The sequence below is a fragment of the Anser brachyrhynchus genome (genome assembly GCF_964034855.1).
Source record: "Anser brachyrhynchus genome assembly, chromosome: 3".
Classification (NCBI taxonomy): Eukaryota; Metazoa; Chordata; class Aves; order Anseriformes; family Anatidae; genus Anser; species Anser brachyrhynchus.
In genome coordinates this window covers 32,998,253-33,026,176 of record NC_137696.1, presented here as the reverse complement: position 1 = coordinate 33,026,176, position 27,924 = coordinate 32,998,253, and the positions used below count along the sequence as shown (strand labels likewise).

The 27,924-nt window shown below is 36.8% G+C and overlaps 1 protein-coding gene across 5 annotated transcripts in view; it reads left to right on the top strand.

Moving 5' to 3' along the window:
• SRBD1 (S1 RNA binding domain 1) overlaps positions 1 to 20,503 on the top strand; it is a 127,469-nt gene extending 106,966 nt beyond the window's left edge. For 2 of the 5 annotated variants that reach the window (XM_080588040.1, XM_080588041.1), the window contains exons 19-22: positions 1,174 to 1,350; positions 4,929 to 5,099; positions 16,806 to 16,990; positions 19,556 to 20,503. In XM_080588040.1, coding sequence (XP_080444166.1) covers positions 1,174 to 1,350; positions 4,929 to 5,099; positions 16,806 to 16,990; positions 19,556 to 19,845 — 823 coding nt within the window. In that variant the 3' untranslated portion in view covers positions 19,846 to 20,503. The remainder of the gene's footprint in view (positions 1 to 1,173; positions 1,351 to 4,928; positions 5,100 to 16,805; positions 16,991 to 19,555) is intronic. The other 3 variants (XM_080588042.1, XM_080588044.1, XM_080588043.1) reach the window with 3 other exon arrangements.
• The last annotated feature ends 7,421 nt before the right edge of the window (positions 20,504 to 27,924 follow it).

The following is a 27,924-nucleotide window of genomic DNA, read 5'->3' as shown; positions in this document are numbered from 1 at the left end:
TAACATCATCAGTGGAAAATTCAGTGAACTGTCACACTCCTTTGTCAGTGTAAATAAACCAGATATTTTTAATGTTTTTAAGAAAATTTTGGAGAAAATTCCACACTTAATGATTAATATTTTTCTATATGGTTTAAGATGTGTCTCCATTTTAATTCTGAGATTTCACCAACTTTGGGTTATTTTTAAACTTCTGCTTGAGGATGAGAATAATGGAAAGATTTTTTTTATTCTCATTCCTGATTTCAGCTATTCCTGCCAGGTTTGTTTTTTCTAGAATCAGTGCCATTCCACAAGCAGGTCTTTGCTGCCATGGACTTAAAGCAAAAGCACCTGATATTTAGAGCCATATGGGCAACATTTCCTTCTCTAGTGCCAGGAGTAACTGTCCGCCACAGCACTTTTCCCTCTTTCTGTGATTATCGTACTCCATGTGAGTACAACTTTGGGTATATGTACGTACAGAAAACATGCAGCAAACCCACTGCTTCCTGAAGGAGCTTGGCTTACTGCAATTGCACTCCACAGGTAAGTTCTTTGCCAGATTTAAGTTGCCCTCGGAACAACTCATGCAGCCTGTTCCCAGCTGCTCTTTTATCTCAAGAGCAGCTGAGAGAAAAGGAACAAGCTGTGTGAATCTGTTAAATCATGTGAGGAAGGCAAGCTGCTCCCAGTCACCCTCCTTCTGGATAGCAGACATCAGCCCTTCATGTTGGGGCAAGGTGTTGCAGTATCACTGGAAGACAATAGCTGAGAGGGGGCTGTTCACACAGGAACAATTTATCTGTCCTGAACCCTCCTCCCACGTCGTTTCCTGAAGAGGGCAGCTGGGGGCAGGCCATAAGACATGACAAATTGAATTGGTATTACAGAAATAGCCCACAGATCATAAATTACATGTCCTTGGCTTACTAGTTAGGTATGTGCAGAAGTGTATTGCTGTACCAAGTTTTGTTGACTTGAGAGGATTCCTTCCGCAGAATTCACAGAAAGGATCTTTTTCAGACTATGGCTTTGCTCTGGGAGTTTATTTGCAAAATTCCTAGCTGTGTTTAATTTTTGTAGGTTTTGTAAACCAGCTTGTCTACAGTAATGCATGTACTTGTAATGGATAGGACTTGTATTAATGACTGTTCAATGGTAATAAATGTATTTTGTAAACTTTGCTGTCAGACACATTGCAGGACTGAATGCTAACAGAGCTAGAAATATAATTGAATGGCGAGAGAAGAATGGACCATTTATAAATCGAGAACAGCTCAAGGAAGTTAAGGGTCTGGGCCCTAAAACTTTCCAACAGTGTGCTGGCTTCATCAGATTCAATCAAGAATATATAAAGACTTTCTGCAGGTAATAATGATGTTAGATGTCTTGACAAAGTTACCTAAAACAGTACGAGAAGTCTTTGCTTTCTCTTTTGTATTCAGGTTTGAGAGGAATCCTAAGCCTTTGCCCTCTGAAAGAAAATATCTTAACAAATGAAGTATTTTAAGTCAGTGGTTGAACACAGCTCTTCCACTGCATCATCATGGTTTATTAGCCTAAGTAATGGTTTCTATAGGTATGCAAGTTTAGTCACAAATTCTGCAATTGAATCAATAGAAGCAATTTGACATGTGGCAGTGTCATTATCCATGAGATATTAAAACATGACAGACTTGTGCTTCGTGTAATTTAGAGATTGTTAAATCTGTTTTAGTGTGGTGAAGATTGATACTCTGCAGAAGGCATTGGTAGTAAACTAGAAAAGATTTTCTGAGAGTTTCAGTTCCGTTACCTGGAGAGAGAGAGTTAAATAGGCTGTCTGGTGTAAGCTCTGTCTGTGTTATACTTTTGTACCTAGCAAGCATAATGTGACTTCCTGCCTTCTCAAATATGTAAGAAGCCTCTTCTCACCTCCAGTTGTCAACACTCGGTCATCCTTTTCCCTGCCATTTCATTTCCTGTTTCTCTACCAAGTCTTTTCCTCTTGCAACCATTCATTCTGCTTCTTCTCTGCACCTGAAATACTTCCTCTCCATAACTGAAAGTGCCCTTTGTAGGGCAATGTCTCTTCTATCATTCCCATTTGTCTTTCCAGTATAAAAAACTAGGAAAAGGCACAGTGGTAGCGCCATCCCCACCCTTTTGCTGCTGACTCCTCTTAAAAAAAAAAAAAAAAAAATTCCTGGGAAGCACATGCTATTTTTTAGCCAACGCAATGCTCAGAAGCAATACTGTATTCCCAGTTGCTGCTGGCCAAACAGCACATGCGTAACTTCCAGGCAGGAGGTAGGCACATTAGGACTGGCATACTGCCTGGGTGGAAGGGATACAGATCGGTTGCCCATCTGGCAGGGAGGCATGTGCTGCAGGCCAAACAGTGCACGCTGCAATCACCAGAAGGCCAAAGAAATAGCTTTCAAGGCTGTAGATGATTGATAGGTCTTACATTGTACAGATCTGTTCTAGTGAATGCTGCAGTACAAACAGGGGAGGGGAAGGCTGGTGCCATGTTTTTTTTCCAGAAGTTCACTGGTGAAGTGTTTAAGAACTTCATACCTTTTTTTTTTTTTTCCAGAAATTCAGCGGTGAAATGTTTAGCAACACATTTTTTTCCCCTTTCTGGAGCACACTTCTGATGTTAGTCAGATTCCATAAAACTTGAGAACACTGTATAACCTGAAAAATCTGCTATAATTTTGAGTTTGATGCCAAAATAAAGCTCTAAAAGCATTGCCTCCACAACAGTTCTTGTGGGCCTGGGAGGCAAGACTAAAACTTTGTGAAATGGACTTTGGGAAGGTTTTATTTTTGTCCTCTCTAATCATGTTGATGGAGTGTTGTGTGAATTAGTTTTTGTTCTTTGTACTTACAAGTTAATGAATAATCAATGGTTATTTAAAATATTGATGTTGCTAGAGAAAGTTATGCTGCAATTCTGCCTACATTCCATGTAGAGGTAGAGCCTGAAATGTGAGTGCTAGTTTGGAGTCCTCCAGTGCGTTCTGCTTTGTTCTGCGAAAGCAGAAAGCATTTGTGATTTAAGAAACAAACCAAACAAAAACAGATGAGTGAACGGAACCTTTTTGAAGAGGAGTCATTTGATGCCTTTAGTATCGTGAGCATTTTTATTTATTTTTTTAACTTGAGGGAAATTTTAGAAGCGTAACAGTTGTGCATATGTTACACCCACAAGCTGGTCTTCTTTCCTGTCTTTTGTTGTGTCGTTGTTCATGTACAGTCCTTCTGCCATTGCAGGCAATCTGTCCATGGATTTTGGAACCTTTGTTATCCAGACAGTTAAAGAAGAAAAGCCCAACCCAAATGCTAATTGTACCTAACAGACTAGAAGTCAATATTGTATTCTATTTTAAGGAAGGCTGTATTAAGATACTTTCACAAAACCAGAATAGAATAGTTCAGCTGGGAGGGACCTTCAGAGATCATCAGGTCCAACTGCCTGAGCACTCCAGAGCTGACCAAAAGTTAAAGCATGTTATTAAGCATGGCATTAACCAAATGCCTCTTGAACACTGACAGGTGTGGGGCCTCAACCACCTCACTAGGAAGTCTGTTCTAGTTTTTGACCCGCTTCATGGTTAAGAAATTGCTCCTCATGTCCAGTCTGAACCTGCCCTGGCCCAGCTTTGTGCCGGTCCCACACATCCTGTCATTGGAGCAACCGGCACCACCATCTCTGCTTCCCTGGCTCAGGAAGTTTTAGAGAGCAATGAGGTCTTTCGATAATCTTTTCACCAGACTGGACAGCCCGAGTGTCCTCTGCCTCTCCTCATAGGACATGCCTTCCAGCCCTTTTACCAGCTTTGTTGACGCTTTCCAGTATCTTAACATCCTTCCTACATTTTGGTGTCCAGAACTGCGCACAGTATTCAGAGTGAGGCCACACCAATACTAAATACAGCAGGAGAATCACCTCTTTTGACCAGCTGGCTATACTGTGGTTAATGTACCCCAAAATACCAAAATTTGCCCTCTTGGCTGCCAGGGCACACTGCTGGCTCCTGTTGAGCCTCCTGTTGACCAGCACCCTCAGGTCCCCTTCTGCAGATCTGCTCTCCAGCCACTTGTCTCCTCGTCTGTACTTGTGACAGGCATTCCTCCAACCCAGGTGCAGAACATAGTATATACCTTTCTGGTAATATTTTTTAAATACTGAAATACTGCTAGGTTTGACCTTTTAGATTCTTACTGTTCCAAGCAAATCTCAGTTTGAATTCTTTTGATTTGAAATTTTTCATATTTAGACCTGGCCCATGTTTGAGCAGACTTTCTCAGAAATGTAAGTTTAGAAAGTGAAGTAATATGGTCTAAGGACTTGTGCTGCTTAAACATTGAAACTTACTTTGTTCTGCAATTTGCTTACCTAAAGACAATATGAATAGGAAATTTCGTTATATTTTTTTCAAATTGTATTTGTCTCTTTTAAATGACGAAGCCTAAGTGCTGAAAGTTAATTATGAAAGTATCCTCGCATCAAGTAGGTAAACAGAATTGTCCCTATTTGACAGGCAGAAGATACCATCCAGATTGCAAACGAAACAGTAGATTGTGTAGCGAGGCATTTTACACTGTCAGCACTTTCATTTTCAGGAAGTGCTTTGCTTTAACACTACAAATCATGTAGTTTGCTTCATTTGTTACTTCCTTTGTAATCTTGGCATCCCAAAGAAATTTTGATGAAGCACAGAATCTAATATTTACTTCTATTTTTAAATGAATTTATGCATACATCAATATGATAGATTTTCATGCTATAGTTAAGATTAAGATAAGATTCACCCACAGTTACCATTTAAGTTTTTTTTTTTTTACTTTTCATTGAGATTGAGCATCGTATAAAAGTTTGATTGCGTTTTTCATGTGTGGGCACTGTGCTGGGATCTTGTTCAGTTAGAATGACACGTCCATCTTTTGATTTCTGACAGTAGTAAGAAAACTCAACTTGGAAGTCATGCACTTTTGACTAAAGCAGGTGCACAAGCCACCAGTGAAAAACAAGCTAAAAAGACGAGCAAACCAACACCAAGTTCCTCACAGCAGCCCAATCCTTTGGACCAAACTTGTATCCATCCAGAGTCTTACAACATTGCAATGAGGTAAGCAGTGGGAAAGTTTTTGAATTGTCAATTTAAAAAATGAAGGTGCTGATTTTTCTGATAACAGCCTCCTCAGCCTTTTGAGGCAGGAACATATATATTAAACTGATGCTTTCTCCTCTTTCTCAAGAAAGTGGCATGCTTCACTGGTGAAGGATTTCAGATTGATGAATTTTGCCTCTTATGTGCATGCAGGTTTTTAGAGTTTAGCGTTTTTCTTTGCTTTTTAGTTTTCACGTTTTTCAGTATGAGAGTTGGTATTTTTCTAAACTTTGCCAAACTTTTGTCCCCCGATTCTGACTTTGTATCACTGTTTGCCCCCTATTTGAGGACACTTTTCTCAATTTGCTTCTGTTTGGCAACACTTTTTGTGCCACACATTACACTGTTTGGACTTTTGGTTCACAAAGTGTGGAGACAAATCATCTATTCCAGCAGTGACTGAAAACTTGATTTTTGTCTTCAGCCTTGCCCCCATATGTTAAGTAAAGGATTTCTGAGGCATTCTTCTGCAATGTAACTTTTTTTCAGGTAGGAATACTTCCCCTTTTTGGGCATGCATTTATATTTCCCCAGCAAAACTATTGACTTTATACATTTCCCTTCGGCAAATGCTTCTACAACTGGGTGTGAGCATTTCATTGTTAAATTTTACATGGATACTGGAAAATGCTGTCTGGTGTCTTTGAATACCCAGGTAGTGAGATACTCTGTTGAATCTGGTGAAACTGAAAGCACTTAAGTTTTTGAGGCCAACAGCTGGCCAACAGCAAAGCAGTACATGCATCAAGTTTGTTAGTAAGAAGTATAATTTCAGAGAAACTATGTAGATTGATTTAAAACACTGTAATAGAGTGTATTAGCTCATGGTAATTTCTGTGCAAATTAACAGAAAATGTCTAATTCACCTTGTAATTATTGATTGTGCTTTATATGCTATTTTGCCCAATACTTTAATTAAAAAATAATTTAATTTGTTCTTACAAATAATGTAATTGAAGTACTGTACAACTTTTCAGTTAGTGGTAGTTTAATATCTCTGCATCATTTAAAACTGCTTTTATTTTGTTGCTTGTATATGGCATGTGCCAAACAAACTTCCTGCTCAGTGAATTTTGACCACCAAGATTTGTTATGCATGTGTGTTTGTGCACACAAGTGCATGGACATATTTGTGCATATCTCATTATTATGAGGCTTTAAAATTAAATTCTGATGTTGCAAGATCTAATTAAGATGTCTATGTTAAGTTCCCAATTATATGAATGCTATGGTAGTTTTAGTATATGACCTTTGGCTAAAAGAAGAGAATTCTTTGTGTGTAAGTCACAAAAAAAGTAATTAGGAACCCATGTTTGCCTCTCTTTAGAGGGGTTCTGCAGCTGGTGAATGCTAGTGGAAGATGTGATCTTTTCTATCATCAGCCCTGGTTGAAATTAGGCTCGGCCTGTCCTCTTGAGAAAACATTATTTCCTACCATAAACCAGGACATATTTGTTTTTGTAAGTGCTTTGCAGTGAACAGGTTCCTTTTTTTACGGCATGCTGGAGATAATTTTGTCAGGAGTTAGATGCTTTAGGGTTCTTATCATCTCAGAATATTATTCCTGGAGAAACATAGTTGTGCTTCCTGTCTATAACAAAACAATCCTTAAGCCTCAAAGAAAGATGCTGAGTTTCTGAATTCATGAAGCTTGTGTTTCTTATCTAAAATTTATAGAGCTTGCATTTTTAGGACATCTTCCTTGCACTGTTAGCTCTCCAGTGGAGATAATTGCATATAGAACTTGCAGTGTATAGGTGCACATTGTTTCCTTCTGTTGGGCACAGACTATACTTTTGTTTCCATCTTCTCTATGCCACATTTCCTCCTTCCTTGGGCCACATTCTAAGGCCAGTATGAAATTGCCCACTAGTGTCCCTACTCTTTGTGCAGTGTATAAAGGAGGCACTTTGGTTTCTCCTTTTCTTCAGCCTTTCCACTTTTTTTTCTTAGGCATCACTATTTCATACTAGTTCTTTGCCTCATGCATAGCTGAAAAAAAAAAAAGAAAAATAATTTAAAAAAATCAACCAAGATCCTGATATCAGTGATTCTACATTTGTTAAGTGACACAAAGGATCAGAAAGCTTGGTCAGCCCTACTGTAGATCGTTCAGAGTTACTGTAAATAAATGAAGCATTAACGTTGATTTTCCATATTGAATTTCATTCAATTTAAATATCAAGTAATCAGGATTTGGTTTGTATCCCATTTGGCTTTCCAGCTCTAGTACAATAATATAATCAGTACAAGTGTTCATAGTGTTACCAGCTTCACTTAAAGGTTGATTGACGTGGAAAGACTGGTTCAGGGAGCAGAGTAGTTTAGCCAGTCAGTGGTAGAATACTGTAGCATTTTATCTGCATATAATGTCATCACAAAGGTTGATCAGAAAATAAAGAATTGTGAGCACAGGTTACTTTATATGTGAAGTAGTGAGTAGTAGTATTGCTGCGCAGGGTAGTTAGGTGTTCACATACAACTGAAAATCTGAAGACAATTTTAACAGGTAGAATATAATTGTATGACTTTGAATTTTGCTGGGAACCCAGAATTAGCACCATTTATTTTTTTAAAGCAAAACAAAAACTTTAATGTGCACAAGTTTTACAAATCAACTAAAAGACAGTTGTTGGAGTCAGAATTATGCATGACTCAGAGAGGAGGCTGCCACCTATTGCACTGCCAACACTGCTTAGAGATACCTTGGAGTTTCTTAAAATGTGCTCACAGTCAAACTCATTGGGCTTTGGGAGTTTCAAAGACATTAGAAAAGTATAACGTGGCTACAGACCAATGCTATGTTTCATGTCATTTATTTGCCTAGTGCAATTACTTGAAAGTAAGTTTCCAGCTGTGCCATTCACTGTCTGTTCTTTGATTCCCACCAAGCACTTTCCCTTCCCAGACTGATTTTTTCAGGTGAAATATTTAAATCAAAGTGCATGTTGTAGGTATCGTGGCATAAAGTTTCTTTATGCAAAAGAATGTCAGTTGGTATTAAAGTAAATAAATGTTATCAGTTTTTTTATATTTTTGGAACACTTTAAATAATAAGCATAGCATCTGTCCCTGTAACAGAATCGGCCTTTTCTGTTTCCTTTGGACTTTCTCTGTTATCTTACTTACATTTATCTATCTTATATTTATCTATCTTATAGTTTTAAAAAAATAAGTCTCAAGGTGCTTTTTATCAAGGTACTCTATGTTCAACAGTATTTTTCTTGCAATCAAAAGATGTTTTCCTTGAAAGTTCATTAAATATGAAGGTGATAACTTGGAGTAGCTTGATACCACAAAATGGTGCAGAGAAGGTGGCGGGGGGAAACAGTCCTAATGTTTTTTCCTTCCAAAGAGCTGTTTGAAGAAGAACGAAAAGGGGGGGCGGAAACAAAACAGATGTGCAGTAAACTGGCAAAAACCAAGATGTGTAATATGAAAAATTGGCAGTTGTGACATAAGGTCTAAATATAAACCAGATATAATCCCATCAAGCAACTAATGGTTTAATTTAGTAATGATTATATATTTTAAAAGCTTTTTTTTTAAAAAAAAAAAAAAGCTTATAAGTCTTACTGAAATCAACCAGCTTCTGAAGGACTTTTTAAGATGTTAGTACTAAACTAACTCTGCTATGGTTTAAAACCCTTGATAGTTTTTATAATTTAAATTTAATGTGCATGAGAACCATTGGAACTGTTAGAAGTCAGAACTTAATACATATATTTTTAAACAAAATACATTTTAAGTTAGCTCTGTTTCTTTGCTGCTTTCAAAGTATCACTTTCTTCTTTCTCACTGTTTACACAACTTTGTCAGTCACAGTGTCACACTCACAGGTGGATCTATGCTGACAGAAGGCAGAACTGTTACGATGAATAAGATGATCAGATTAGATTCAAGGCATCAAAATACAGCATTGCATATCTCTTACCACAGAAATCAAAATGGATGGAATAGATGTTGCATAAAAGCTTCCTCATGCCATGTCTACCACATCTTGCCATGAGAAAAAGCTTTCATGAAAATTTTATTGGATTAAAAGTTTTCATGGGAAATTACATTTATTTTTAAACAAAATGAGCCAGTGATTTTTATCCACTGCTTCTATCCAAATTACCCAAAGGCAGTAGTCCACATTACAGATTTATGACACACAAAATTATCAGTTTTTAAAACAATGTTTTTGAGGGATAGAAGTTCACCAAAATTTCAAACCACTAATTTTCTTTTTTTTTTCTGAAGTATTTTGTAGCTTGAAAGGCCAAGCCGTTTTAAAAAAATTGGTTAAAAGAATTGCTCCCAAGTGGTAACTTTGGTTGCCAAGCTTTAGGCTGGAGTCAATTTTTATGGCTGAATTAGAAACCCCTGAAAAATAGATTTTTTTAGAATGGAAACACTGATGTAATCTTTACTACAGTGGCACAAATGGTGCTGGTATGATTGATTTATGGCATTTAGACGTCTTAACTTAAAATCTGTACAATTTCTGTAAAATAATTGGAAAACATCCTACTGGTGATTTAACACGCTGCAGATGACCAAAACAGTTTTTGTTATGGTTTCCACACTGTCAAAGCTTGGCTTTGTCATGTGCAGTGATCAAGCTTACAAACACCTTTAACTATTATGAATCATAATTTCCTAAATCTTAAAAAAAAAGTCTCTTAAAGTACTTTGTAGGCAGCATATTTTCCTGCAAAGCTGTGTTTTAAGTTTCTGAGAAGTCTATATGTGAAAACCATTTTATAGTGGCAGAATCTTCTACATACAATTAATACAACATGTAGAACATATCCAGTTTCTTGGTACATATTGTAAAAGAACTGCTAAGAAAACCAAGGAAACATTTAGGAAGTCCCAAAAAGTTACAACCAGGTTATGCTTATAAACCAAAATGCTGGGGAAAAAAAAAGAAAGGCAATGTTATTCCTTTGTTGTGTCAGTCTGCTGGGTGCAGTTGGTTTCATATGACTGAATCTTAACATTTACTGATTTTATTTAAATCTCATAAAATACTCTTTGCTTAAAGATTGGCAATCTGAATGTGTATTTGCGGCTCACATATCGAAGCATCTGGCGGACAGGTTGTATTTCAGTCAAGTCTGACTTAGAAATACTTTACCACTATTTGTAACGGGCCTAAAGCTGTGATTTAGCATAACGCAGGTGGGAGTCTTCCCTGGCTAATCACCATTTTAGAACCTTGCCAGGTAGGAGAGGTTACTGCTTGCTGCAGGTGGTTCTGCCGTAAGAGTAGTTTTTGACAGGACGTTGTCTCACCCTTAGTTGTGTATTGATACTGCTTCTTGACCAAAAGGTCTTCAAAATCCCAAGAATATTCAGCAAAGCATTGTTCATGTGCCTATTCATCACCAAAATAAAACATTTAGAGTTAAATGCTTTGCTGAAATGAGCATCGTAGTGATAATGCCTTGTATTTCATTGTATTTTATTGTATTAGTCATTGTATTTGCATTGGATTGATCAATTTTCAAACATTTCTAGTGTTTCTGCCACTCTAGTATGCAGGTGGATTCGGCACCTGTTCTGTTGAAAACTTGACCAAGTAGCTGCACTTGCTAGCTCTGAAGGCAAGTACTGACACTTAGGGAAACGCAAAAGGAAAACTATTGCTAGGGAGAAAACAACAAAGAGAAAGCTCTTCCTTTTTTCCCCATTATGCAATGGCATGCATGGCCTTTGACAGCATTTCCAGCTCACTGGCTTGCTTCAGTCCAGGTCCCATTTCATCAGTGAGCAACTGAGGCAATTCCTAAGAACAGAAATTGAGGATGGAATAGATTAGTTACTTGATCCGGTCTATGAGGAATGGAAACAAACTTTCATTTTCCATTTAATAATGCACTAAATGTGAATATTTTTACAGAGGATGGAAGTTTTTGCTTTGATAGGATGCCTTTCCTTAATTTCACTTCAAAATCATCAAGCATCTTTTGTCCACTTCAATTAGACTGTACTTGGTGCACATGGTGTGTATATTAAAGCTATCTAATGTACAAAACAATATGTGTTTTTTAGTAAAGTCTTTAGTTCCTTTTAAGAAAACCTGAAAAACGTTAAGCTCAGTAAATTATTGAATCCTTATAACTATTTCCAATAGGAAACAGCTAACCCTAATTCAGAACACTTGTAGATTTAAGGCCATTAAGCCCAATAAATTATAGTTCATATTTATCACTTTGGAACTCCAGCTCATTTGCAGGTCTGACTATTAACTTAGTAGGTGGATTTTTAGAAGACGTATTTTTTTAGTTATCTTTTAATAAATAAAAGCAAAAGAGACTTTTATTGCTAATTGACATTATAAGATGTAAAATAAACAGGTAACAAGAATGATTAGAAGAACTAGGAAATGACAAAGAGTTGTCCTCCAGTTATGCTATAAATACTGGATACAGAAATACCAGACTAGAATTGTCCTCTAGTTATGCTGTAAGTACATAAATCAAGTGATATTTTTTCCTTTGTTGAATTTTTTGTAATTAAAATAACTGGCTACTGTTTGGATTTAAAAAACTAATTATGAAGAAAAAAATATAATTTTCTAATGGAATAGTCTCATTTAACTAGTACTGATTCTTTGTGGATAACTGATGGTGTTTCACTGTTTTGTATCTCAGGTTACACTTCAGTTATGTGATATATTGGTAGTTATGAAAACACCTAACAACAGCATGCCTAACAGCATGGTAGCAAAGTGGCTGTGTTGGAGTGTAATGGTGTCTGAATTTCTTCGCAGTTAGAAACTTCATCATTTCTTGATATATCCTTTCAAAATGTTGTAAACTCAGTGCTTTATAGGTTTCTGAATGCACTCAGATAATCTATGATGTTAATAAATTACACATTGGAGGAAAAACATTGGTTAAATATCCTTATCTGATTAAACCATATAAGTAGTTTTAAATAGATTTGAAAATTTAACTTTGTGTCCAGCAGATAATCACAGAGTAAGATATTGTTTGGTTTATAATCCAACTCAGTAGTTGAAATATTGAAGATCTGTATGCCTAGTGAAAACAAGAACGCTCAACATCTGCATTATACAAATAATGCTTTTGCATTTCAAAACATTACTTAAACATAAATGCCTGCATAATTTAAGTTCACTACTGTCATGAATGTACATTTTACTTAACAAAGCACATGCTAATGCAAAGTTGTTTTGTTTTCAGAGTGATTATGTTGCATTACCATTAATTCATGTGTGCACTGTGACAAGATGTAATGGCATATCATGTTGCTTTAATGTAATGAATCCAGTACTCCCAGCTCTTAAGTCGTGTTGCTGGAAATGATTACATAAAACAGAACGACTGTGACTAAAACCCTTACAAAGCTTTAGGACTCCTGCATATTGTAAGAAGCTTTTTGGGGGGTTTAAAGTAACTTCTTAAAATTTTTCTGAAGGCTTCCCTTGGTAACATTTTTTTTTTTTTACTGTTTTCTGACTTTATTTGCATTCCACTGAAATTTGCATTACTTTTTAAGCATTGCAAGGGCTGTGCTATAATTTTGTGCAGATGTGTATGTTAAGTGAACATGATGTGCTTATTTGTTACATTTATGCTACTTTTCTTTCTTTATCTGGGTAAGATGGATGAAATTATGTATTAAATAAAAAACATCAGTGATTTAGCCATGACCATTCTCTGCAGGTTGTACAAGACTGCACAAAAATGTGTTTTAAACTAAGGTAGTTGCTTAGGTTTCAGAGTATCATCTAAATCTCAAAACTCAAACTCTAAATCTCTAAACCAGTTAAATCTCACTCTGTTCTAAATAACTTTCCTAAGAGACTTGCAGCTTTTATCTGACTTGATGTTCCTTGAACAGAAAGTTCAACATTCACTCAGACATTCAACATTTGAGGGAATAAGGATAGTATATCTTATAAGAATGACCTCACTTCTGAAAAAACATCTTGTCTTTCACATTTCAATTTTTGTTAGCTTTTCTTTAGGTTTTATCTTTCTGGTAGATAAACATAGCACTTGAACTACTGCAGCGTGTTATTTAGTTCACATATGTAGCCAGGAAAATCCTTGAAGGGCTTACATTTTTACACAGATCATTCATGTTCCTATGGTTATGCATCTGGAACTGTCATTTACAAATGGAGTGAGATTTTTTTCAGAGATTGTAGCAAGATAGTTTAACAGTTCTAAGGTCAAAATAAGGAAAATTAAGGGAAGCCTTTATTTTACCCTGTAACCATATCACAGTCTTGGTTGTTTCTGGCTATATCTTTTTTTTTCTGACCTTAAATAACTCCTGAAGTTGTTGGGTTGCTTTTTTATTAATAAGAAAACATTTAACTTTGTTCATAGGAATGACATTTAAAGAGAGAAATGATCAATATAATGGGCTAGTGTTCAGCCATATATTTGTGCTTTATATTGATTTTTAGTCTGTGCCCTCAAGCTATGTTTGAGTGAAAATGATGTACTAAATATGTAACTAGATTCAACAGTATTTTTAAAAACTACATCTGTAATCCATAATAAATTTATTTTATTTGGAAATATTTTACTATGTAGCTCTTTTGTACCAGAACTGAAAAAAGTGAGAATTTCCGAAATAGAATTATGTTGCTTGTGTTAGAGGATTTTTTTTTTCTGTGTATATATAAGCATGCACTTTGGGCCTTATTACAGTGTTCTGTTCTGCGTACGTATAGCTCATGATCTTGAAATATTCTTAAACAAATGCGTGACTTCTAGAACACGAATAATTCAGTTGAGGGCAGTGGGACTTAGGTACTTAGAACTGGGCACACGTTTAAGCATCTTTTGGCTGAAGCTGAAATTTTATTCTGAGCGGTAACCACATTAGTAAGTTTTTAAATAATGAGGAGTCCAAAGCCACTATCCTTGCCTAAATGTGAAATTCTCTTTAATATCAGATAAATACTTTTTGGGGAAGTGGGGGAAGGAAGAGGTGGTGGTGGCAAGGGGGAGCCGAAATAACTTTCATGAATAGTAATTGAGGGATCAGACACCTGGGCTGTGTCCCGTTTCATGCTGGTTTTCTTTCCAGCAACCTGCACGTAATGCATTCTGATTGCATTATCCACCCGTTTGAAAGTTTTGTACGTAAGGTTTTTTACACATCGCTGACTGTTCCATGTGGTTGCACTTACCAACAGCGAAACCCACCCTGTTACCGATTTACAGCGTGAATATGCTCCTGTGAAGTTCTAATGGTGAAAAAACGTTACTTAGGGGTACTCAACGCTGCACGTCCATTTGAAGTGAAATAAAGCCAAGTACGTGAATGTCAGCAAACTTGTTTATAGGAGCTCTGGGTAAAGCATACATTATTTAGAAGGTTGAGTCATAAGGCTGGTAGGGTTTGCCATGCTACATCTGGCACGTCACTCACAGCTCAGACAGCTGCCGCCTGTCACTAGTGCACTGGGGTGGCATTGTCCATCTATTGAGGTTAGCAGCCAGCAGCTCAGAGGAGCTGAAGAACGCCTCGCCCGGACCTACACGCATTTCCAGCGTTATCATTTTCATGTTCTTGTTGCGGTGCTTTCATAAAAGGTCTGATATTTTTGTATATAGGTTCTTATTGGAAAAAAATATGTGCATAGTAGTACTTGTTATTGTACAGACAATAAAAATTAGTATTTAGAATTAAACAATTTTGCATCTGCTGTGATACTTTGTTTCTAGAGCACCTCAAATTACTTAATAATAATAATAGTGATGTCAAAGTAGAAATCTGGTCAATTAAAATTCAGTGAGCCCCGAGAAAAGTCTCATCCACTGAACCCTTGTTTATTCTTTACATTTTTTCCTTCATATACAACCACACAGAAGATCCATATCCATTGAGAAAATGAGAAAATTAATGTGAAAATGGTATCTATCAATGTTAAAAGCAAATGGATGTGTTGCAGCTACACGTAAATTGCCATGGTTGTGCTTGAATTCAGTAAGGAGTAGAAATCCTGACAGTCAGTTTTAGACTGCTGTCCTCCTTTTGGTGAAATCAGGGGGCATTCTGGAGTGAAGATTTGCCCTTGTGCTCAAAGATGAGGTTTGTGATTTACTCAAAGTCTGATATTGCATTAATAATGTTACTTCAGTTTATGTTCTCTTAAAAAGAAATATAACATACTTAATTACATACAACATTTTCTGAGTTACCACATGAAATGCTGTCAGTTGAGTTTCTCGGTTAAATAAATAAAAATGCATGGTTTCCTGCAAAAAGAAATATTAGCCTCAGATTTTGGATAAAGCACAGCAAGTACTTCTGAAAAGGTAAAGGAAGCTAAGTACCAGGAGGTTTTCTTTCTTATGGAGCTGGAATGTCTTCCACCACTCCCAAGTGCAGGGTACGAACCTGCTGATCAACACTTCCTTTGTGCGTTGTAGTTTACCCCTGTTATCATGTGTAGGATAAGGACAGGAAGGATGGATCTCTTTTAGCAATTTGGAAGGGGAACATTCACTCAGACTCCAGAGGACAGGGAAAACGATTATACCTGTCTCTTGTGGAGAACATGCCAGAAATATGTGCCTCCCTCCAACACAACACAGGGCATGATAAAGAAGGACGGAAGTGTCTTCATGGAATTCTGAGTTGCTGAGCAGGACACCATGGCAGATAACTGATATGTCTACTGAGAAAAGGACAAATTGCTTTGTTGAGTACAATGTGACTCAGCTTGTATGAGCTTCATGCATTTTAAATCCTTCACCAAAATAAGGACATTTATTCAGTGGTAAATAAGCATTGTCTTCAGGTATCGGTACTGAAAATAAGGAGTAGGGTCTGCATGTGTATTTTTGTCATTGGTTCTTTGTGCTTCTCAGCATGTGCACCATGTTGTTGACCTAAAAACTTAGACTGTCTTGTGATTTTTTTGCCCCCTTTTTTTTTTAAGAGAACTCGGATCGAACTCAGATCAAGACTTTTTAATGTTAAAATATATCTTTTTAGCCTTTTTAGATTTCACTATAAATTTATCTTGATCTGCAATGTGTTTATATGTATACAACAATATGAGCAAAAGGTGCAAGTAATGAAGATGTTCATGTTGTGATTACTTTGACTTGATTATTTCTAAACTGATCAGTTTCTGAAAAACTAATTGTTCTTAATCATGAATTTCATAGACAAAAGTAATTTATGTAAAGTTTTTATCAGTAGTTTTAGTTAGAGATTCTTTGTATTGATTTAATATTTTAAATGTTTATTGTTTTACTAAACTGCATTTCTTTTTAATTTGAATGACCGACAAAGTGACAGTATTATAGAACTCTCATTTATTTCTAGGGAACTTTTATGCAGAGGCATTTTACAGTCATAATCGGATTTAGTTTTAGTGGGAGGTAAATCATCAGTTGGAAATGATTTACATTTTGAAATTTTGCTTCTGGTTTTGTACCCTATTCCAGGAGATGCAAGTATACAGACATGCTCTACATTTCCATGTTTGTGTCTGATCAGTGATGAGTTGACAGGATGTGTACTTGGGAAATGATTTGTTCACTATTCCTATTTTTTTTAAATCAGAAGTTTTTTTTCACACATCAGTACAAAAGTAATGAAACACCCTAACTATAGCAAAAGTTCAGTTTTCACTGAAGGATGTCACAAATCTGTTATCTTTGAATTCCTCAGGTTTTTATCTTTCATTGGAGGCAACCCAAATGACATAGGAAAATCAGATATGCAGCAAAAAGTAAATGCAGTAATTCAAAAGGAAGGACTGGAAGAGACAGCTAAAAGGCTAAATACAACAGTGCACACGCTACAGCTAATCATCGATGGTCTGACTCAGCCTGAAGGCTTTGACATCCGTACAGGTAAACCCTTGTTTTAAAGGTTGTAATCTCAGTTCAATTGCTCTAGTTACCACTGTTAAACCGGCATGTTTTCTTTTCTAAAGTCAGTGGTAGATTTTCATGAATGTGTAGCTCCATTTCTTTTTCTCAGACAGGGAAAAGGTTATATCATAGTCAGATGTTTCTTTCCAGCTCAGTAAGTAAGGAGTGTGAATCCTGTCTTAAATCATGGCCTTTTCAGCCATAGGAAAGGGAGTTGTATGACCGTTAACAAATGAAATAGTTTCAATATGTTGACTTTCTGCTGATTAAATCTACGTTCGCTTTCCATCATGGGAGGAATGCTGTGAGACCAAGCTGAAACAGTAGTAATAAAGGTCCGTGGAGCCGTAGTGTAGTAGTGTGTAGTTTTGCTCTTTTATTGCACTAGTTCCTGGAGACAAGTGTAATTGGAGCACATAGCTCATGACCCACCTTTGGTTAAAACTTTGCAGTAGTGCTGAACAGTTGGAGGATGGGGGTGGGTGAGATGAGGTAGGCAATGAAGTAAAACATCTGGAGATGCTGTTGTTTAATGAAACTTACAGCTGGAGTCTCTTACAATGGCAAGAGATAACAGTAGACAGCAAAGGTGTAGGCTTGTAATAACAAATAATAAACTTATGCTTAAAAAAGATAAGATTTTTGTCCACCTTTTTTGGATTTGTTAGTAGTTTCCATGCAAATTTTATAAATATTTCCCACTGGTGATCTTGAAAATGTGTATTTTATGTCTCCATTCATTCTGGTTGTCTCACATCTAAATCTAAATTATTGTAGGATAGAATATTAGCATATGAAAGTATAAAAGCAAAACAGAATCTATTATGGAAATAGAAATAGAGGAAATATTAATCCTCTGTTTCTCCAGTACATTCAGTATTACTGTAGACAGGATCTGTGATTGGAGCTCTGCTTATAAAAGCAGAATAATACTTAGAAGTGATTAAAGGACTAGCCTAATTTTTGTTATTGGATGAAAACTTTGTTCTGACTATGGAATCTGAAGTCTAAGGCAGGCAATATTCACTGGTTGAAGGCAGACCACAGTCACAGTAGGCAGCCTAGTAGGCTTGGATAGCTGTAAATCACTGTCTTTGCAACCCTGCTAGTCATGCCTAACAGGGATCAGGCAGACTGAGTGGTTTGTACTCTACCCTGATTCAAATAATTAATCTTGGTTTAAAATTCAATTCCACAGTTTCTTCCAACACTAGTCATAAGGGAATTAGAGTTCTCCTGTGTATCCTTTTAAGTATTGCTTATTTTTCCTAAATTATTTCAGTACAAAGGAAAATGGCAAGAATTCTGGGGGGGAAGGGAAAGGATGGAGCATTTTATCATATTCTAAAAATCTTTTCCTCCCCAAGGTGTTATAAGTCACTTCTTGTGCAAAATTCTTTTTAACATTAATTTGAACTAAACCAGTAGCTGTAATGAGTCGGGGAGGGCAGACACTGTCTGTTTGCAAGCAATAAAAAGGTGACCATCATTCCTCTGATTCTTGTTGTGCTCATTGCCCTGAATGGCTGTGTAGTTGCCTTTTTTGATGAAATGCTACTGCACAGTATAATGTTAAAAAGGATTAACTGTTTTGGGCTTAAGCAATTAGGTACATTTCTTCAGTGGAAACTTTGAGTTCATTCAAAGCCTATTGCTGCCATGGCAAGCTTCTGTATTCCATTGGGGTCTGATCTACAGCCTGCTGAAGTACATTTTATCTATACGTTTGTTCAGCTTATATTTGCCTATAAGAAATAAAATATAGGAAAATATTTGGAATCAAGATTTGGTCATGCTCTCTGTGAAAAATGTTAGTCCTACTATATCACGGAAAAGGTAAAACAGCAGTAGGAAAAGGCTGAAAGGGAAGTTGTTGAGATGGTTCAGAAGGGTTTTTTGTAGGAGCACAAAGTGGTAAGCAACTAAGGAGAGTTTAATAAAATATGTGTGCCCTGTGTAGAATGTAGACTTCAGTTTATTACTTGCTTAAAATCACATGTGTGGCTTTTAAATTGCCACTGCAGTTGACTTTGTGATGTCATGGTGCAGGTGAACAGCAAGCCAAAGAACAGTACATTGTTGACTTTTCTGCTTGGTATGTGATGAGACTGAGTATTCACATTCCGGTATACAAATTTGTGATCTCAAATAGCATGTTATATATAATTTATATAGCTCAAATAAGAGTTGTCTCAAGTCTTTTCTCGCTAGCTCCAAGAACATTTAAGGAATCTTTCAGTCACTAGCTAGTATACTACGTACTTCTGATCCCCGTGTAATAGTTTCATACCACTCAGTTCACTATGCTTATCACTCCATTTATTATAGCCTTTTAAAGTGACTGATAAAATAGTAGAAATCAGTTGTTTATCAGTTAGGTCTTTATTTTAAAATCTAGTGAAAGAGCATTTGTTGCCTTAGAGCTACTTTGAAATGACTTCTTAAATAGAAACGATTAACTGGAAACAACCATTAGAAAATGATGCAAACTTTTTGTCTAGTGTCTTATTATTATTATTTTTGTTTGTTTGTTTCTTATAACAGATTTTGATAAACCTGACTTCAAGAGAAGCATAGTCTGCTTTGAAGACTTAAGTGTCGGTACTGTGCTGACTGGAAAAGTTGAAAATGCAACACCGTTTGGAGTTTTTGTTGATATTGGTGTGGGAAAAGCAGGTTTGATTCCAGTGCGAAACATAACAGAAGCTAAACTTTCGAAAGTGAAAAAGAGAAGAAGCCTTGGGCTAGGTCCTGGAGAAAGAGTGGAAGTAAAAGTGCTTAATGTTGATATTCCTCGATTAAGGATAACGTTGGATCTTATTCGTGTTTTATGAGAGGGTTTTTTTTTTAGGATTGAGTCTTCATTTTAAAGGCTAAGTAATGCTAGCAAGGTTCTAGAGATTCAGGCGTTTAATGAAATAAATGTTGAAAGTGAATCAGTTTTGAAACTTTTTTTATCTAACAGTTTTTCCACATTTATCGAATCCTTTCTGTTAATAATTGCTAGAACAGTTTATTGGATTACCCCCAAGGAACCTTGTTATTTTGTCTGCAGAAAAATGAAATTCCAGTGGGCTGTCGGACAGATCTGTTATCTGTTCTGTCTGTGCAAGATTTGCTGTCTCGAAAGATACCTCTGCTGCTCCCCTTCAAAAAAAGAAAAAACTGGTTTAGTTTACCTTATTTCTGGAAGAGAATCTGGAAGAGGGTACCTAGTTGTAGAAAAGTGATCTTTTTAAGTTAGTTGGCGATGACATCAATTCAAAAGTAGACTGAAGAAAAGACCATCTGCTAATACTGTTGATAGTTCAGAAATATTTTGCTTAATTTGAGCAATGTTATTAGGAGGTCTGTTTTCCTCCAATTGTTCAGTTACCGTCTTGATTAACACACTCGGATGTACCTTAGGGTTTAAGAAACTTTGCTCAAAGATGTCAAAAGACATTTTTGTTGTTCTATACTTGTACAAAATAAAAATATTTCTGGCCATCTTTTCTCACTGTGCTGGTTCTAAAAATGTTTTTAACAGACCTAGTACTCTTTCTTTCTGATGCGTTACGTTATTAACACTACAGTTTAAGGATGAAGTTTGTGAGGATGGTCTTGTCAGAATGTCTTCTCTTAGGTTTTGTTTTTCCATTAGCCGAACCTTCTGGGGCTTTTCCAGCATAATCAATGAAAATAGAGGTTGAGACTTGAAGGAAATGTTGACAGGATTAGACTTCTCTGAAAAAAAGGCATAATAAAATCTCATAAGTGACATAAACCTTATCAGGTTGTCAGAAACCTTCATTAGTACAGAGGTTAGATATGAGAATTCATGATGCATTAAGCCAATCAGTCAAGCCATTTGTTCAAGCTACTCTGTCCCCTGTTCCATGTTGGTTTTATGGCAGTCTTAAGAACTGGATTTAAGTAGTAGAGAACCCACTGCGAGCAGTTCTCTCACCTGGAAATGGACTTCTAAATGAGCTGTGAACATTACCAAAGCAATCTGCTTCACAGGAAGGCAGATTTAAATTACTTCTTTTTCTTTACATAAAAGGGTAGTTTATCACACTTTAGTTGATGTTTTGATTAGCAGCGTGGTGTAAGAAGCTAACTGGGTCTGTCAGTACTGTAAGTGAAGAAGGAAATTGTACTCCCTGATCCCTCTTTCACGATGAATAGAAGTCACTCCTTGCAAATACAAAAATTGTTTGTTTATTGTAATTCTTGAAGAAACAGGAGTAATCGGAAATTGTGTAGAATTTGCTTCCAAATTCTAATAGTGATCACTTTCTGGTCCAGTAGGATCCAAGATGACAGTCTTAAAATGTTCCCAGAAAAACAGAAATAATCTTCACAATATAAAAATCTTTTAAGAACAATCAATAAAATCCAGACATTTATAACTTCAGTGTATTTTTCAGACAAATTATTTTTCAAATTCCGTATTACAATTCTATTAGTTCTTGCAAGCTGGATGTGTGCATCAGTGAAATCAGATTAATATTGCTGGACAGTTCAGATTCTCCTAGGCATCTGTCATTTGTATCTCTGAAACCATTTCAAGCTTGCAAAGTTTCCCTCTGATCTGTAAACCGATAGTTTGTTGTGTGGACTATATCTCTTCTACTTATTAATGCTACAGGAAAAAAATGTCTTAGGGTTGAGGTACGCTTTTAAAGGAAAGTAAAGGAAATTCTTGTCCATTTCCCACTTTGCAGCATCAAATTGTGTTTGTTTTTCTGAAGGTGCAAACTCTCCAAAGCAGCATACCCTATTTGTAGGTGTTGCATACCCTTTTCTCCAACTTATAGTCAGAAAAACTGGTATCTTTAAGCATTTGTTTTGCATCTTTATATTAAAACACTGCAAAGCAACTTTGGATTTATATATATGGACAACGTATGGTTCTATGGACTTAACCTGTCTGTACACACTTTACTAATAACTAGAGTTAAAAATGGAGTTTGGCTTGACCCAGAACCTTATGCACATGGTGCAAATAGCTGAACAGAATTTTTTAGGAATGGTTTACACGATCCCTGAGGACAGTGGTGGGAAGGTATATCCAAATGTCATTTTAAAATCTTTCCGGAATGTATGCTATGAGGAAAAAGTTGTCAACATTTATGTGGTTGGATGTTTATGTGAATGTGCAAAATGGGACAAGGAGGAAGCAGACAGATGAGTGTAGTGAAGTATGGAAGATTTTATCAGCATGAGTTAAGGGACAGACTAATGGCTCAGAGCCATTCGTTATGCAGGTCACTTCAAAGAACCATGCAGATCTAGAGCAGATCTAGAGAATAGCAGAGTTAGTAAATTAAAATGTTGCCATTTTCTTTCCAAGACCATCTTGCCCATCTTTGGTTTTCATGATACTGTGATGAGACAGCAGAGTCTCTTGGTGACCAAGGAAGACTGACGCTTCTGGCAAGTTACTTGTTCTACAAGAGGTAGATGGGATGGAATTTGATTAATTTAGAAAGTTAACAAAAATTTAAAATACCAGAAAATATCTGTGAAAATATGACGAATTAGAAGGCAGGAATAATAACCAGAAGTGTTATTACATTGACCTATATATATGTGCAGATATTTGATTTTTTGTGTTTCCTGTGGAAATCTGAAATAACTCTAAATTGATGCTGTTAGACTTACACCACTGAAAGGACAGCTATCCAAAAGTAAATTATTCATTGGACTTCTAAACTACATGCACTTTCCTGAGCTTTAATACTGGACTTCTACAGTCCATGTCCTGATACTGTTCCTGATTTAATAAGGTAGTTCCATTAGTGTGTCTTGGACTCTTTTAATTTGACATTATTTTTTCAAACTGAGAATTAATTTTTCTGAGTGAAGAATGATTTTTCAACACTTGTGTTCACACACGCTGCTCATGCAGGTATGATTCTCCATAATAAACATTTTGCTATCTGTAGATACTTGCAAAACCTTTCTAGATTTCCGTTTTAATAAGTGTTCTTTTTTTTTTTTTTTTTCTTGCTAGGAGTGCCTAGCTCATGAGGTTTGTTTCTTCCACCTAGATAGAGACATTTTGTTTTGGTGCTATGTCAAATGGTTTACCAATCTGGCCAAGTTTGCATAGGACAAGTGATGATATAGCAGCAGCAGAGCGTCCAGCAATAGCACATGTGTGTGGCCTTCCCAGGGAATTTTTGGTTTCTTGGACTCTTCCTTTGAAGTCATCAAACTTGCCTGTAAGTGGGGAGAAACTTCTGTTTACCACATGAACACAGATGGCACCTACAGCAAGTGTCAAACATCTTTGCTGACGTTCCTAGCACCCAAATAGCTGTTGGCATGGGTACTATGTATTAGTTAGGAAAACGTGACATCATTTGATCTCCCAGCTCTGCTTTAATTTTCAAAACTAAGAGCTGGCTGTAGACAGTGTATTTTGCATCGCATAGAATCATTTAGCAGATTGAAAAAAGGAGAGAGATCTTACCTTTACTACATTTTTGTCACTTGGGGGGGGGGGGAATAAACTCCATTGTCTATGACATGGTCAGCACAGCTTAGAATCATGTTTCTTAAGCCTTTTGAAATTTTCCTGTAATACTTCTCAAAGTAGATTTTCTTGGTATGAAATTAGAAACTGTGGTATCACTATACTATCTTTGAAAACAGATGCAAAACAAGTCAAAAGCTCTGCTGAGCTTTATTTGTGATCTCTACAGTCACTAAGCAGTGTCTAAACAATGAACTAAATTTGCTTGGCCTCCACATGTTCCATTAAGTTTTCTTCTCCAAGTTAACTGAATATTTCTGGATTTTTATTTCTCCTTACTGTCCCATCTGTTCTCTTCTTTGAATTACAGAGTAGAATATTCTGCAGATGATCATGCTTTGATCATTTTCTAAAGCCCATTCCAATGGCAAAGATGAAAATTAGTTTCTTCTTTAAATATTTTTGTTCATGTAATTGTGTTGTTGTTTGTGTTTTTTTTTTTTAATCTTTAATATCACAAGGACCTTCTTCTGAAGGTGGAAAGCATATTCTGTATTTTTGTGTGGGTGGTCATAAAATTCTGTAAATGAAACATCTCCTTGAGATTTTTTTTTTTCTATTAACTCATGGGAAGGTTCTTGCTTACTCAGAATGCTGACCAAGAAGACAACTTATTTACCCGTGTGTTCCTTAGTCTGGCTGCTCCTTAGCAGGCCTCAAGCTTATTCTGTGTTATCACAGGGACTACTGGAAAACATTGTCTCTCTGAATTTTTAGATCATACCAAGATGGGAAGTTTGCCTATTGACATCTTAAATGTCTGCAGCTTTCCCTACAAAAATGTCTGTCTTGTTTTTTTTGTTTTTCTTTGCCAGAACACAGCCTTTATAAAATCTTAATGAGAGTCTAACAAGGATGAGTATGCATTCATATGGCTCTTCCCAGTTTTTGTTAAATCATAATGTCTGAAAATATTACAATTCTATCTTCTCAATCAGGATTTTTCTTGGACTCATGGCTCTCAGATTTCTAACAGCAATGCCGCAAAGCTATTTTTTTCCCCATTCAACTTCCCCTTTAGTTTCTGACCTAAGAAAAAATTACTAGGTGAGTACTTTTTTCTGTTTGAGATAAGCGCTGTTCTCTATGCAGTCCAATCTTCGGAATAAATTTCTGTAGTGCCTAATGGTGATGTCCCCAAGGTTAAGAAACAAACAAACAAAAACCCTGCTTCATCCTGATCTTACTAAAAGGCTTCAGGGTATAGTTTCTCAGGTGAAGAATTAAACACAATTTTATTTTTTGCCTTGAGCGTGAGATGCCAAGGCATCTACTCACCGTTCCACCTCTCCGCACGAGAATCCAGCCCATTGATTTTAGTTTAGTTTAGTTTAGTTTTAGTTTAGTTTAGTTGACAATCTACTTTTTAGTCCCTCTCTCACTCAATAGTGTGGAATTTTGCAATCTCTTTCCTCCCATATGCAGAATCATAAGAAGAGCTTCTAAAGACTTCTGTACTTTAGATGTTGCACAAAGGAGAAGAATTCTACCAAACAAGATGCCACTTGTATGCTGGGCTGTACTAATGCAAATCAAGAGTTTAAAAGAAGTCATTTGTTTTGGTTTTTATTCCTGCCCCAGGCAGTTTTAGACAGCATATATCAATTTTCCAGAAACTTGTCAACCTCAGGAATGATTTAGTATGCTGTTAAACATAATAAAATCAATAGGAAAACAAATAGAATTTCCACGAGGAGCAGACGGGTGGAGAAGCTTGCCCATATGGCATATAGACATGCTGGAATTTGGGACTTTGGGGGGTACTTGCATTAGAAAAATTGTATGCTGAGTGAAGGTAATGCATAATTCAGGAGAACAAATAATCTAACAGGTTTGTAGTAGTTAGTCTTGAAATTGGTGTCTGTGTTTATTTAACAACAAATACACTTAGAAGCTTCATGCCTGGAAGCTACAAAACAAACAAATTATATTTGCTTAATTTCAGAGCTTTTGACATAAGGAGTCTCATCCGCTCTGAAGTGAGTGTGGAGTTCTAGGTTCAGTCTGAATAATAACTGCTTTCCTAGCCTTCCTGAGGGTAATTTGTATGTCTAACTGCTTTGCTTAAGGACATCCAACCTCAAGAGTATCAGTCCCATTGAGAAAGCGGAGACAACCAGTTATGCCAGTCACCATTATTCTACCTCACTCCCTTCTGTTTAAGGTTTCCTAAATAGCTGTGAGGATATTGGTGTGCCTGGGGGCATCTGTAAAAGCTAGGCAAGTCAGTCGTTCCATCCTTCCCCTTCAGGGTCTGCCAAGAGGTTTGAGAACGCCCCATTTACTGATCCAAACTGTTCTTCACCATCCATACAGGCACGTAGAAGCTGTAAATGGCAGCATTTTGAGAAATCCTTGTGAATCCATGGTCCGTAAAGCTTCATAAGTATCTGACAATGTCTTCATTTCCCACCACAGAACCTAACTGACTAGTTTTAGAACTTATATTTCCAGTTGAGTCTCCAACTGGTCCTTTTGGATTGATGTTGCAGCAGTAACCTGTAACAGGAGGCTGCCGAAGAGTGCTGCTTATTCAGAGGAGTCTCTAGGTGCTGACTAAGTTGCTTTGATCTAATCCACGTTGGAACTTGCACTTATGTTTCCAGCTAGACATCAATCAATCATAACAGGTCAACCTGTTTTCATAAAGTTGGGTGTTTTTTTTCTGCAGTTCATGGCAGTTTCCAGAGAGCTAGAGTTGAATAGTAATAAATCATGAAAAGTCTACGTATTGCAACACAGGCTTTACTACAGCTTCTGCAACTTGGAGATCAACAGCCAATTATTAATTAATTTTTTTTTTTTCAGTCTGGAAGGGACCAGTACCAGGAGTATTGCTTCTGCATGAGCTCGTACAAATGGCTTGCTGCTCGTAATCAATCTGCAGGGTTTCTTGCTGTTCCTGTGGCTATTGGGTCTGCCCTAGGCACATTCTAGCTGCATCAAGAATTCTCAGAGTTTCTCCACTCTTTAGAAGGGAGAGAGGACTGGAGGCCGTGCCCAGAGCAGGACAACTGTCATCGCAGTGAGAATGTTAAGTCTCACCAGAAGTTCAGAGTAAAGCACCCAAGTCTGCTCACCTCATTTGCTCTATCTGCCTGCTTAGGGGTCAACAAGTTCTTGGAATTTGGCATGCTTATGCCTTGGTTCACTGGTTAGAGCTTCTACCTTACGTGTGTTCTTCTAGAATTGAAGAAGATTAAGGCATGCATGGCAGTCCAAGTAATGTCACTGGACATTTATTTATATTTTTCTCTGTCTCTTGTTCTGTCTCTTGTTCTCCTTCATGAGGGGTAACAGAATGGATCACTTAGTAAGCTGGGCAGCCACAATTTCCTTAGCTTTGTTAAATCTGCTTGAGTTCAGGTTTTGACTTGTGGAGAGTCTGTCTGTCTTCAATAACTAACCAGAGGAGTAACGAGGGGACCACCACCTCAGAAAAGTAAATCTATGTTGTTTTTTTTCTCTCATTGTCTTACAAATCCATTTATCCTACTATGCCTGAATGTTATGAAAAGCATTTTCAGTATTCAGTCAGCTAAGCTGGAGTTTCTCTTTCTTGTATCTGATAATTAGTCACGTTTCTATTAAAGGCTATGCTTTTATTTTCAGTTAAGTACTGATATCTTTTATTTTCATTTGGCTCATGATGAGGTATATGAAATAATGTCATAAGAAGAACTAATATGCTGGGGGGTCATTTAAAAGACTGCGTACAAGAGAAATCTTAGGAAAGTATTTTCACCTCAGAATTAAAAATGTGGAATAGCTTGGCAGAGAGAGGAAACTGCCACATACCATAGGGTGTATCTTGGCAGTGTGACTGCTTTTTTGTGTGATGAGGAGAGGGAGGGACAGGAAAGGGGAAATGGAAGGAAATGGAGGGATTTGGGGAAGAACATCCTGGAGATCATTCCCATAATTTTACGTGAGTGAAGTTACAGTGTTGAAATGCAAATGGTAGTAATATGATGGTAATATAATGGTACTGGAATCTGAGCACAGATCTCTTATTCCTTGTACCTCATATGAAGGTAAGAATGGTGCATATAAGAACTCTCTCTTATTCCTTGTACCTCATATGAAGGTAAGAAAGGTGCACATAAGAATTTACTATTGCTAAAGGAGATTGCATGTCACATATCAGTGTGTGTTGCTATTGAAGAGTAGTATGGAATCATTTGGCTTCAAGTGGGAGAACCACAAAGTATGTGCTGTTGATTGGTTCACTTATTTCCCAGTGTTGTTGTTCCTAATTAGTTTATTACAAGCAGATCAATTCATACTTATTATTACTGATGCAAGCATGCAGCTGTTGTTGTAGCACGTGCATCATCCATCAACAGAGAAGGTTGTGGGGTGCTCCAGGATAGTGGGCGCCAGCCAC